Here is a 14,161-nt window from a genome sequence, read left to right on the forward strand (position 1 = left end):
TAATTTTTGTTAGTGGTTTGTGGAGTGTGGAGTTTTACAAAAATATATAATACAAACATACCTGATAACTGCATTTAGCCATTTACCTACCTGTTAGCTTAAAATAAATAAAAGGCAGAAAATAAAAACCGCGTCTACCTGAAAAATTATCATCCACTAATTATTTCATACGCTTTTTGCCTTTTGATGTGTTCCAGTAACCTATTTTTCCACTGTGTCATTGTTTTTTTCTCATGTTTTTAACTTGGTACTTGTTCATATATTTTAAGAGTAGAAACTGATTGACTGACTTATCAAGGTACCTACCTACCTACAGCTCAAATCACTAGGTTAAGGAATTGAGAATTTTGTGTACCTATATTCTCCCTATACCTATCTAACACACCCCTGATACTCCATACAAGCGAACTCGTTTCAAACTCAAACTCAAATTATTTTTATTCAATTAAACTTTTACAAGTGCTTTTGAATCGTCAAAATAATCTACCACTGGTTCGGAATGCTGTTCCTACCGAGAAGAACCAGCAAGAAACTCGGCGGTTGCTCTTTTCAAGTTAGTTATATTACTCCTACCCAACCACCGGCTTGTCCGCACAGGATTTGTGTGTGTAGGTAACGGTAAAGCTGAGGTCAGAGTGACACCAATCGAGCGAAACAACATGAACATGGTAAAAACCAAGTCACGCCAATGCCAATAGCCGTGCCATTATGTTGTGGGCGACGATATTTTTTATTTTTTTGGCGGAGGGAATGAGTGTCGCTACTTTACGTAGTACAATAACTAGTATTCTGCACTAGAAACAAGACCTACATTAAGAAAATGTTTTGAAAAATCCCAACGGGATCATTAAATAATTCTAAATAACCATCTCGGATGAAGTCGCGAGAAAAAGCTATTTATTTACTTTTCAAACTTCATCGATACCTATTCAAATAAAACACAGGTATAGTTGATAAAGTTTTGAGTTTATTACCCGGTTTAAGTTACAATATAATCCATCATATTTTTTATACAATAAAGGAGATCGCAACACGGCCGCAAGAGCCGCAAAAGGCGTTTTTTCAGTATTGCACATTATACGCGAGTGTCATTAGCAGCATCGGGCATCCGTTCGTCGCAAAAATGTCAACACACATGTCAAATGTCACATCAGTACCGATCTCTGCCGATCAACATTTCTTATTTCTAACTCTGTATTGACGCATGGGACTCGCACATTGAAAAATGCCTTTGTATGAGTCTTTTGTTGTTCTTACGCGTCTTGCGGCTCGTCTCGTGGTATGCGATCACCTTAATAAACCAAAGTTAGGCCGCATGCATGATTGTTACATAGTGTCTATATTACTTATCCGAGATTCAGATTCGTATAAAAATGGATGACGTCACTATACCAGTCATTTTCAGTGCCTCGAAGAATGCACAGCTTGCGGCCCGTCTCTGTGCGAATAATTACGAATATTCTTCAGCATAATTTTCGCAATTCTAAGGAATGATTTTGAGAGTTAACGCGTAGGACCGTTTTTGCCTCACACAAATTTTAATCTGACAACAGCCGACCGACGAGAAGCTATATCGGAATGCACATCCTCTCTGGCCGTCTTATTAATATACTTATTATGTTCTATCCTTCCCTCCGTTACAAATCGGATCAAGTTGGCGATACTTGTGGGACGTCTGCAGTAAAATTGTTCTATTTGTGCCGTTTTTTTTTCAGACTGTTATGAGTCCTCTGCAATAGGCCTTAAAGGCTTCAGCAAGATCATAATAATCATAGTATAATAAATAATTTACACACAATTAATAGTATAGGAAAGATTAATATGACATTTCTATAGTTATCTAATGGCTCTTTAACATGGTTGTGGTTCCACCCCTTCTTTGAGCTCTGGCTTCTTCTCTTCTATAACAAAAACCGTGTCTTTCTTCTCATCAACCCGAGTCGTTGGTCCGTTGACTAGACATTCAATGTAAGATGGTGGTTGATCAGCTGTCTTCCTTGCCTTTTCATTCCTCAAGAATATGATGTATTTGTTGATTATAACCAAGAATAGGGTCGCAATACCTGGAAGAGGAATTGTTTTGTTTTTAAAAGATAATGATAAATAATTAATGTTCTTCTTTGACTCTCCAATTGTTTATTAGTTCGATGATAAGTTACCCCTTGAGTGAATTCTGGTTAAGTTTTTCTGTGATCTCATCTGATAAAAGTACCATGCTGTAAAGGTCTAAGTTGTAAAGGTCTAACCTGGAAACCTACCAACACGGTTTTAGTAGTAAAGCTTTACTAGTAAATCGATTCCACTCCAAAGATCCCAAAGCCTCTTTCACTGCCAAAGATCATTTAGAGATACCATATTGATTCCTTTTACATCATTTTTCCCCCTTAAATCGGACATGTTGGTATTCTGAACCAATATATAATATACCTATACGATATACATATACGATACTAAGAAACAACTGTAAATTAAAAATTTATAACACCCCCGATAAGTGAAGGTTACAGTAACTTGAATAGAGCTGATAACTTACAAACGGCTGAACCGATTTTCTTGGATTAAAGCTAAGAACACTCTCGATCAAGCCACCTTTAAAAAAAAACTAAATTAAATCGGTTCATTACTTTAGGAGCTACGATGCCACAGACAGATACACAGATGCACAGATACACACGTCAAACACCCCTCTTTTTAGGTCGGGGGTAAAAAATACATGCTTGGTGTCCTCGGACGTCCGATATAAGCAAAGCTATTAACGCTCGTTCAAACCACTGAACGAATCGGGCTGAAAAAATATAAAAAATAGTGCTTGGTCAGATACGTACAAATATCCGTGAGCTTGAAAGCGGTGACAGCTAAGACATTTTCAAAGTCGGGCTGGAAGCACAAGTTCAGCAGCTGGATGCCCAGCTTCACTATCGATACGACGAAGAACATACGCATGGGTTCTGGGTCTTTCTGAAAAAGACACAATTAGTATAAGTACCTATTAGGTACACTAGGTCCAATTACTAACGAAAAATTCCATGGCGCCACCCGAATCGGAGTACCTACTGAAAACCAGCGCTGTTTGCTTTCGTGTTTGTGCAAGGTGTATAGCATTATCATTATGTTGTGTTGAGACCTTTTGTTTCGGGTTGTGCCACACATGACATAGGTAGTTTATTCCGGCATTTCTTCTGCTAGAGGCCTTTTGGCTTTAATTCTCAAGTGTTAGAGGCCGGGGTAACCAAATCCTTAGGTATAACTGGTGATGTGTATGCTTCCAGAAAATAAACGTATTTTCTTTCTTACATGGTCTCTACCAATAGGCCTGATAAGAAAACTCAGAGTCACAGAGTCATTTAGTGCGCGATGAAGAGAGCTATGCTTGGAATTTCTATACCTATGTGACCAAATCAGAAATGAAAAGATCCGTATCAGAATCAGAGTAACCGACAAACTCAACGGGTTGCGAAGCGGAAATGGCAATGGCAGAGTACATAATTCGAAAAACCGATAGACGTTGAGGTCCTAAGGTGATAGAATGGCAACCCCGCATGTCATCGAAGGAGGGCGCCGCCGAAAGTACCTATATTTTTAGGATCACGTGACCAATTGAGCCCGGCCTGGATATACCGCATCAGTATAATTTATCATTTTTTTTAAAGAATATTAGCCATTTGGATCATAACTGACATTCTCCTTTCCCCTCCAACTAAGCGTAAAGCTTGTGCTAGGTGTGGGTACGACAATAGTGCAACGGGTGGAGTTTGAACCTTGAGCTCCTATAACCGTTGATCTATTGAGGCTTTGTAAAACTAGTAGTATTAAACTGTAATCAATGTAATGTAATGTAAAGTATTAAAACTGTATCAGTGGTTTCTGTTACCAAAGAAAAATAATGGGAAATCCTCTAACCTTATGAACGCCAGCTACAAAAGTTAAAACGAACTTGAGCCACACAGCGTTGATCAAGAAGTACAGTATATCCACAATATGAAGATGCAGCATCCCAGGGTAGCATGCTGGCTCCTTGTCAGCTATAGGCAGATAGTCGATGGGGATCTTGTTGTAGTAGTGGAATATTAGTGGGAAAGGGTAGAAGCCGTGGGTTCCGAGGTTTATGATCACTAGAACTGGCTCCAACCAATTCCATTGAACGGCGCGCAGCTGAAACAAACAGAATATATCATAAGTATCATCAGCATCATCATCAATTTATTGAGAAAATCGAACATTGAGAGACGTGTGGCCTAGTTGTGACAACGCATTTTAATCGATTGTGATTGTTAAGCAACGTTGACCCAAGTCGGTAACTGGATGGGCGACCGACTAAGAGGTCCGAATTTAGCCTTTTTCGTTTCCTGCGTGGCTCGGAGAGCACCTTAAGCCGCCGGTCCCGGTTATTTTCTCTAACATCTGATAATAACTGTAAATTAACCTAAGGGTCGAAATCTTGTTCTCTTAGTCGAGTTGTCACAAGAGCTTATCCCAAGAGAACTCCTACCATTATAAGATTGATGAAAAGGGGTCACTACCCTCAGTAATGAGGAATACGACAGTAAAGAAAAATAAATTACTACACTGGATGATGCCCGCGACTTCATTCGCTTGGATGTAAGTTTTTAAATCCTTCGGGAACACTTTAGTTTTACGGGATAAACCTACTTATGTGTTGAGTCCGGGTATAAGCTAACTCCATTACAAACTGAGCCAAATAGGTTAAATCATTGTGGTGTAAAACTATAACTTTCGCATTTAAAATATTATTAGGATGATAATAATATTAGGAAGGTACCTAATACTATTACATTGTCACACTATTACATATGTTATCACAAATGTACTAATCATTTTAATTATTATTTTAATTTCCTGTACAATTTCCCGTCTCGCAGCATATTCTACTTCCTTTAATATGGGGTTACCTGGTAAAGATCACTTTAGCAATAACATCACCTTTTGGTATTACATCATACTAATATTATAAATACGGAAGTGTGTTTTTTTTGTCCTTCCTTCACGCCCTAACTACGCAACCAATCGATTTGATTTTAGTAGAGATAGCTGAAAGGACGGAGAGTAGCATAGGCTACTTTTTATCCCGGAAAATCAAAGAGTTCCCACGGGATTTTTAAAACCCAAAATCCACGCGGACGAAGTCGCGAGCATCAGCTAGTACTTATATAAGTAATTGTTTGTCCTTGTATGCAATGAAGTGTTTAAATAAATAAATAAAATAACGTATTATACAGTTGAAAATTATTATAATCAACCCTCAATGGTTTAGGGGCGGACGGAAATCCGATAGGATCCCGATGGTTCCGGAATTGTAGATAATAATAATTTATTACTAACTAGATTCCAATCTGCTTGCATTTAGTACTTTGAAATAGCATCCCACTCTTCAATTTTCCGGGATATAAATTCCCACCTATGCCCACCTCCAGGAAGCAAGCTATCTTTGTGTCAAATTCCGTCAAAATCAGTTCAGGGAATGGGCCATGAAAAGAAACTGGGAACAGTCATACAAACAGATAGACAGGCCGACGAGCAAACGTTTGTATTTATAATATACTAGCTGATCCCCGCGACTTCGTCCGCGTGGATATAGATAAGTTTTAAAAATCCCGTGGAAACTCTTTGATTTTCCGGAATAAAAAGTAGCCCATGTCACTCTCCAGATCTTTAACTGTATGAATTGCCTCGATCTTTAACTACGAGTATATGAACTATATGAAAAAATAACATCGATCCGTTGCTCCTTTGCGACGTGATTGAAGGACAAACCAACTAACAAACACACTTTCGCATTTTATAATATGGGTAGCGATGGATATGGATGAATTTCAACGGACCATGTAATAAATGTACTTATTTATGAAAAGCGAGGCTGCTAGTATCTATCGTGCCATCAGCATTTTTTACTTACTCGCTATACAGGTAATTATACTCGTCACTTTTCTATATTGAAACCACCAACCGATTTATCTTGCCATTATATTTTTTTGTGACGATATAGGGGGGAAAAAATGGTCTCAAGTGAGGACACATAAGCATAACAGCTCTGCACTTTTGTTTCTATTCTGTTACTTATCTATACTTATGATTCAACAAAAACTGACAACAATATATAACAAATGAATAAGTACTTAGACTAGTATTATTACTTCTCAAATATATGTAAAATTATTATAATAATATTATTTTAATCACAAGATTGTATTACTGTGTTATTGTATTATTCCATGCCGTAAGGTAGAATTTGGCAGAACCTAACAATAGTATTATCTGTTAACTGACCCAAATTCGCAATAAAGATAATTGAATTGAATTGAATGGAATTGAAAAAGAACTCCTGATGGGTTTGAAACTTGTCGGGCTTACGTCGACTAACCACGTGAGTACAGCTGCGAGCATCTATATTAATGAAAAAACGCAATAAAGATAATTGAATTGAATTAAATGGAATTGAAAAAGAACTGATGGGTTTGAACTAGTCGGGCTTACGTCGACTAACCACGTGAGTACAGCCGCGAGCATCTATATTAATGAAAAAACGCAATAAAGATAATTGAATTGAATTAAATGGAATTGAAAAAGAACTGATGGGTTTGAACTAGTCGGGCTTACGTCGACTAACCACGTGAGTACAGCCGCGAGCATCTATATTAATGAAAAAACTACTTATTTTGGATGCCAAGAGGACTTGTAGAAGTCGAAGACAACGGTTGTATTGAATTACGTAATCCAGGATGTTTATTTCACTCGACACTTAGCATATGAATGAAATTCTGAGTATGGATAGGTAGGTAACAGAAGTACTATCAATATTGGATTACTCACGCTCTCCTTGCTGACGTCGCATTGGAAGCCGTTGGTGACGATGAAGACAATGACCACATGACACCCGATGTCGATGAGACTGGCAATCTGAAAGAAACAACAATAGGGTATTTTACTCTAATTTTTTTATTACTTTATTATAAACTAGGATAAAAATAATGACGTAAACTAAAAAAACTAATTAAATCGTCAAATAACAAAAAGTTATAAGCATTTAAATATTTCAGATTAGACAGAGATAGCGATAATAGCATTATGACGTCACTCCGTGCTAATGCCATAGTAGCTTCCTGCGGTTTCATATAAATTTTCGTTTTGCATGAGAAAGGGATAGAAGACCCTCCCACTCCAAAATTAAAATGTCTGTAACTTTGTAAATCTTTGTTGGATTTTAATATTTTTTTCAGCGTAGGTCATAATTTTCTTCCTAGTTTATAATAAAGTAATATTATTTATTAATTTATTACAAACTGTATCTGCCCGCCACAGATACACTTTCGCATTTATAATATTAGACTAGTGTTTTGCTCGGTGCGCGAGCTGCTAAAGCAGCTCACGTGACGTGGTTGGGTTAAATTTATTATACTAAACCAAATTTATTTATTAAGATACACGATTCACCTCAAAAAACCCACAAAACGACACCCATTTCAACTTTTCTCTTAAAAAGTGCATGTCCACCATCTTGGATTTCGAAATGAATGTCATTACCAAAATCAGCACCCTGGAAAACCCTGAAATCGACATCGATATTGTTTTTTGTAAAAACGGGGTAGTTGAGGTTAATAAAGTAGGGTGCGTGGGTGCGCGGACCACTAAAGTGGTCCGCGAGCATGCAGAATTTGTTCCACCGAGTAGACCGATCGGACCCTGATCATCTTTTACCAAGAAACCACTCTTCCATCTTTTATAGCCTCCGAGATAGACACCGACGAAATTTGTGCGGCGGCCATCTTGTTTTTCCAAAATTTTCCACTTTTTCTATTAATCGTTTACTACATTCTTCTAAGATTGCGAGTTTCAACGAAATTGGTTGGAAAACAAAAGAGTTACAAAAATCACGTCGGTCGCCATCTTGTTTTTTCTGAAATGTTATAATTTTTCCCTACTCGCCTTCCCCACCCGAACACATCTCCCCTACATTATCGTATCGTTTTCCGTCTCTTTCTAGGAGAATGAGACATTCAATATTCGCCATACAAAATGTATGGGACAATAAATTCCGCTATTTTGAATTTTTTTTCTATTTATCGAGTAGACCTTTGGATCCTGATCCTCTTTTGCCACGAAACCACACCTCCATCTTTTATACCCTCCGAGCTGGACGCCGGCGAAATTTGTATGGCGGCCATCTTTTTTTCACCATTTTGAATTTTTTTTCAGCTTTTTGGCAATTGGATGACGTCATGAATGACATTTGCTCGAGCACCCCCCACCTATCTTCAATACCTTAAGCGGGCCCTCCACCCGTCTCCGAAACCCTCAATCATCAGCTCTCTCCATAATTTTGGCTTACTAAGTTTTTGTTTTCTATCTGACACCATCAGTGAAAAAAAAATTTTTCATACAAAATTTTACAGGAGTTTCTTAGTCTCGAATCTCGAAAATCTCCCCAAAAGTGGCAACACCGGTTGCACATCTCCATACTGCCAGCCGAGATACACAATCGATTCATACATATTGACTTTCCAAAATGTTACCAACTGCCTCAAAAACGTGATCAAAATTTCGAAAAATTCAAAAAATTACAAAATGGCCGCCAACTCGTTTTGCAGAAATAAATTACATCGTTGTACAACTTTTCCAATAACTACAGGATATACCGCTCCCGTTGACGTTTCAATCTCTCATCTCACTCGCACCCAAGCGAACCTATCGTCCCTGAAAAAAGACCATGTCGAAAATCACGTTTTCTTTGATTAATTCCAGTGTTGCCAGTTTCCGGTGACGAAAATATCCAAATGTCATTTGTACGAGCAAAACACGTAATCGCTCATACTCGGATTTTGCTAAAAGTGCGTATTTCGATTTTTTACAATTTCCCGAAAATCTTGAAATTTTCCCAAAAAATGGGGTAATTTTTTTCCTCCAATCTATACCTCGAGCCTATACGTACAATCGCTTCATAGAAGCCGAATCGCTCCGATGTTGCCAACTTTGAGATATTTAACTTTTAAAATTGCGTTTTTTCGTACCTCTAACATAATGGCCGCCACGACAGCCGCCATCTTGAATTTTTAAAAACCACTCCCATTCCGTCAAAATTCAGGATAATCGTGGGTGAATCACGGAAAAATAATTATCCTCGACTACCCCGTTTGGGATCTGTGGCGCCGCGGTTAAGGGTCGAAAAATGAAAATTTTGAAAACGCTCCAGCTCAGCCGCCATTTTGTTTTTTCAATTTTTTCTACTTTTTTTATTAATTTTTAACCAATTACTTTAAAGATTGCAAAATTCAACGAAATCGGTTGGAAAACAACGGAGCTGCAAAAATCACGTCGGCCGCCATCTTGTTTTTCTGAAATGTCATAATTTTTCCCCAGAGGGTTCCCGAAACCAAACACAACTCCCCCACATCATTATATCATTTTCCGTCTCCTTCTAGGAGAACAATTATGTCAATGAGTCAGTCAGTCAGTGAGTGGTAATCGAGCTATATATACCTACTAAGTATGAATAAGTATGAATACGTCGTAGCGAAATGGCATAAACCAACACTTGTTCTTGTGCACTTAGGTTCTATTGGGTATTTATTACCTTAAAATTGTCAGATGCTCAGTATTCTAAGATATCTAATTGAGTTGTCGTTTTAACATCTCCCGGGTCTTAGCCATATCCCTAAGGGATTTGGCTAATTCCCGGCTTAAGCCATTTCGCTGCGACTGCTAGATTGTTTGTAGGTGAAACTTATACTTACAGTAATACAAAAAAACACCTGATCAAGTTTCAAGTAAATATAATATGGGCCTGCGCAAACTACAGCTGTCCGAAGAGAATAAGTCCGTCATCTTTTAGGACTAAGGTGTTTTTACGCACTATTAGTCTACCAGGTGCATAATGGTTCTTAGTGATTAATTTATGTCCTCCGTGGATAATACTGTCCGCGAAGGACACAAATGGATCATTATGTACCGCAAATTCCTTATAACTTATGTAAGAAAGTAGCAGATCCGCCCGGCTTCGCTCAGGTTGAAATTGATGCACACTCCAGATATAACATATTATTATAACATCATCATATATAACATTTATTATAACTGCATAAAATGGCTTTCTAATAGTGAAAGAGTTATTAAAATTGTAAAAACGTATATAAAAACAAGAAACAATAACCAGTTTGACTAGTCTGACATTTTAAGTCGAATCTTCTTAGTTGAAATGCTAAAGTTCGAGAAGATCCCGTGTTCATCACACTTCACACTAATATTATAAAAGCGAAAGCTTGTATGTATGTGTGTGTGTGTGTGTGTGTGTATGTTTGTTACTCCTTCACGCAAAAACTACTGGATGGACTTGGCTGAAATTCGGAATGGAGATAGATAATATCCTGGATTAGCACATAGGGTACTTTTTATCCTGGAAAACCAAAGAGTTCCCACGGGATTTCGAAAAACCTAAATCCACGCGGATGAAGTCGCGGGCGTCAGCTAGAAACACATAAGTAAATGAGCAATAACAATCAAACAAATCGTGGGTTAGTGACGATCAAAATAAATATCACCACATGAACTTTAACTTGTACTGGTTATCAGTAAACGATTCGTCACTCTCAATACGTTTTAGGTAGGTAGGTTTCATCAATATTGAAATTAATTAGGACAAAGGATTTTTGCGGACAGATTATATGTAGATTGTACTGTACCTTTCTAGTAAAGTTATCAAAATATATTTTACCAGATTCAAATATCCGATGGCGAAACAGTTAGCTCGAAGATTTGCCCCGAGGCGCAAGCTTCTGGCGACTCGCATTTTTCTTTTCCTGAAAATTAAAAAAAATCATCTTGAAACCATCATGATACTATTTATAACTAGCGCCCGCCCGCGGCTGTGCTCGAGCGGGAATATAGGAAAATCTGGCTTTATTCCTTGTCTAAATTATAGGTACCTATAGAGAACCTCTGGGCTTTCGCTTACTACGAGTAGGTCCAAGGATTTGGACTGTGTGTTGATGAGTTTTCATATGTTTAGAATACGTAGGTACCTACCTACAAGAGGTATTTATGTATTAACCCATTTACTAATTAACGACGTATTTACGGTTATCAACACGTAATTAAAGTTAATTGTACTTTCTATGTAGGTTATTAGGTATAATGATGTAATTTGGTACATATTATTTGCAAAAAGACTGTGACGTCACCATAAATTCAACATGGCGGGTCTTAAATCCTATCTGTCTTCTATTTATTACTATTAAGTCTAGGTATGTCCAAAATATTTTGTTCAAATTAACTTCATAAGTGTATGTTAGGTTTAGCAGTTTTCCTCGCATCTACATATTAAGTAAGTACTTAACTAGGTACCTATATTTATTACTAAAATGGAAATATCCAACATTAATGTTAATTAGTTATTAATATAAATACTATAATTAGCTAATTACGTCATAGGTAGGTACATCAAGGAAGGCGAGGTCTACAACTATAATATTTATTTATAATTCTGTGTCTACAACCCTTTGACTGAATGATAAGTAGATAATTGTTACTAGATTTTTCCCGCAATTTTGTTCGCATGGTATACTTAATTTATAGCACTCGGGGGTAATGTAGGAACTAACTATCTATCAGTGAAAGAATTTTTATCGGATCATCAGTTCGGGAGATTACTAATTAATCTAGTTCCTACATCCAATCATATTAGTATTACATAATATTATTATTTAGAGACAAATAAACTTAGATAAACGTCTTAAAACTTTAAAAAAAACTACGTTTCATCAAGTGAAGACTATAAAAAAAGTCAAATGCGAGTTATACTCGCACATGAAGGGTCCCGTAGGTACAAGAAATAACACTTGTTTATTTTAATTCCCATGGCGACCATTTTGAAATTTTTATTGTTTGTTGATAAAGTGACAATAGAATACATTATTGTGTGAAAATTTCAACTCTCTTCCTATTACAGTTCATGAGATACAGCTTGATTACAGACAGATAAACAAACAGATGGACAGCGCAGTATTAGGGTCCCCTTGGCACCCTTCGCAACAGACTTAGGTACGGAGCTCTAAAAATATGAAAATTGTTAATTCATTCTGCTATGGGGGAGACCCCTACCTATTGTCACTGAGAAAACCGTGAAATTGATGTGGCGTACCTAATTATTCAACAATAATGAAACATCTGGTAGGTATAACAAAAATAAACTTATTTGGCGTTAGCAGACTTAAATAAATATTCCATACACATAATATTATGTACCTAAAAAAAATATACCTATAACAGATTTGTCACTTATTGCATTAAGTATAGATTAGGTAAGTAACACTTATTTCGAATGTCGATAGATAGTCTAAAAGAGGGTAAGTATGTAAAACTATCTTGTACTTATCAATCCAATACTGATCAGTAAGTACGTAAATAAATAAAAAATAGGTAGGTACCAATTACATCGTTGTTAGGTACTCTCTACTCCTTACTACACAATATAATTAGGTAAGTATAGTTGTTCCTTACATAGCCAGATCGAAACGATTTCACCGTAATTCACGCAATATTATTAAAAATACGCTCAAATTATTGTTAAAACATGATCAACTTACTTGTTTTAAGGCCCAATACAGCATAAATACACACTTGACACTTAAAAACAATACCAAAATGCAAAAATTATACAAAACGCTGACACAGTCCAAATTATAGCAAGATCGACAACATACAATGCGCAGTTGCGCACGCGCAATGCAAGATGTTTGTGTGCGCTGATCTACATAGTGTAATGAAGACACAGAGGCATGTAATAACGCGTGGCGCGCGGCCGGCCGGCTAATTTGTCTGACTAAACCGCATCCACACGGGGCTCGTCATTCACGATTTGACAAAAAAACACGATTTATCATGACGGCTGGATGTTCACATTGCATACGGAATCGTGTTTTTTCACGAATTGATGTCCACATTCGTTTTGTTCGTTCGTTAACGAATCAAAGAATATATAATACATGATTTAAGACGTGTCCATCAATTTTTACGATTATTGATGCATGTGACACAGGCATTTAAAAAGCATTGCCGCCGTCAAAAAAAAACGATTCGTGAAAAATTACGATTAGTCAAACGTCCTCGTGTGAATAAAGACTTATTTAAAAACTCGTTCAACACAAAACGTTTCCCGTATCCCGAATAGTGTGGCTAGTTAATTTGCCGAATGCCGAACTATCGTATTTGACTGAAATCGAATCATTTGCCAAATCTTGATAATGGAGCCATTCCAAGGTCGTACTTTGGCCACCATAGTCTCTCAAAGTAGACTAGTGAATTACGCAGGAGATGCTATAGTGCCCAAGACTACGCAAACACAGGTACACTCTCTACTTCGATGGGATGGGACGGCAATTCAACATGACTGGAGGGAGATCAGACACAAGACGTACATACGTTGGTATGTAGTCTGTAAATGCTTTTCAAGGCGCAGGCGTGTAATACCAATTTTTTTCTTTTCAATTTCAATAAAAAGTTTTTAAGAGATGAAATCATAAAGCCTCTGTGATTTCATTACACTGTTTTCTTTTGAATGTGTGAGTTTAACCTTCATGGAAAGCCCCGAATGAACTGCACTTACAATATGCTATAAGGAAAAATTTATGTATCAACTCAATTGCGGTTCCATTGCGACATTTAGACTGAATTTTTCAAATACTGATATTAGGAGTGCGTAATGAATGTTAAATTATACGAAAGGCTAACTAAATAGTAATGGTAGGTGTTTGAGTGTAGTGTCATCTAATGGCAATTTATTTCTTATGATTCTCAATGGTCTTGTGTCACTTGGACGGATCCTTACTATAGTTTCGGGGTCTAACGGACTAGTCAAATCCAACCAACCCATGCGTCTTAATTCATCCTATGCCGCGGTCCAAGCCTCACAGGAGGTGCCGTTGGGCGTTGCCCCTGATTTCATCGAGCCCTAGGTCTAGCCTTGCATTTGTCTAGAAGTCTCTTACGATCTGAATATATATACTTGTTATAGTTGGTAGGTTATATTTTAGTTTTAACCATATTGATCGGAAATTCAGTTGCAAATGGTAGGTAAATACAATTAGAAAATAAAAAAAAATCTAAAGAAAAATAAAACCGACTTCAAAACCACAAGCACTAAAAAGTAATAAAT

General features: G+C 37.1%; 1 protein-coding gene across 2 annotated transcripts; it reads right to left on the reverse strand.

The window, feature by feature from the left end:
• Positions 1 to 947: 947 nt before the first annotated feature.
• On the reverse strand, positions 948 to 12,751 carry LOC123876706. Of its 2 annotated transcripts, none has more exons than XM_045923019.1 (6): positions 12,594 to 12,751; positions 10,724 to 10,803; positions 6,829 to 6,915; positions 3,901 to 4,152; positions 2,826 to 2,958; positions 948 to 2,063 (listed from the first exon to the last, which is right to left on the reverse strand). In XM_045923019.1, exons 2-6 carry the CDS (start codon positions 10,796 to 10,798, stop codon positions 1,852 to 1,854), a joined length of 759 nt encoding a protein of 252 aa, XP_045778975.1. In that variant the 5' UTR covers positions 10,799 to 10,803; positions 12,594 to 12,751; the 3' UTR covers positions 948 to 1,851. The 2 variants fall into 2 exon arrangements, with proteins under 2 accessions (XP_045778975.1, XP_045778976.1); XM_045923020.1 differs by having other exon boundaries at positions 10,724 to 10,808.
• Between the last annotated feature and the right edge of the window lie 1,410 nt (positions 12,752 to 14,161).

Source organism: Maniola jurtina, chromosome 22 (assembly GCF_905333055.1).
Source record: "Maniola jurtina chromosome 22, ilManJurt1.1, whole genome shotgun sequence".
In the NCBI taxonomy this organism is placed as follows: Eukaryota; Metazoa; Arthropoda; class Insecta; order Lepidoptera; family Nymphalidae; genus Maniola; species Maniola jurtina.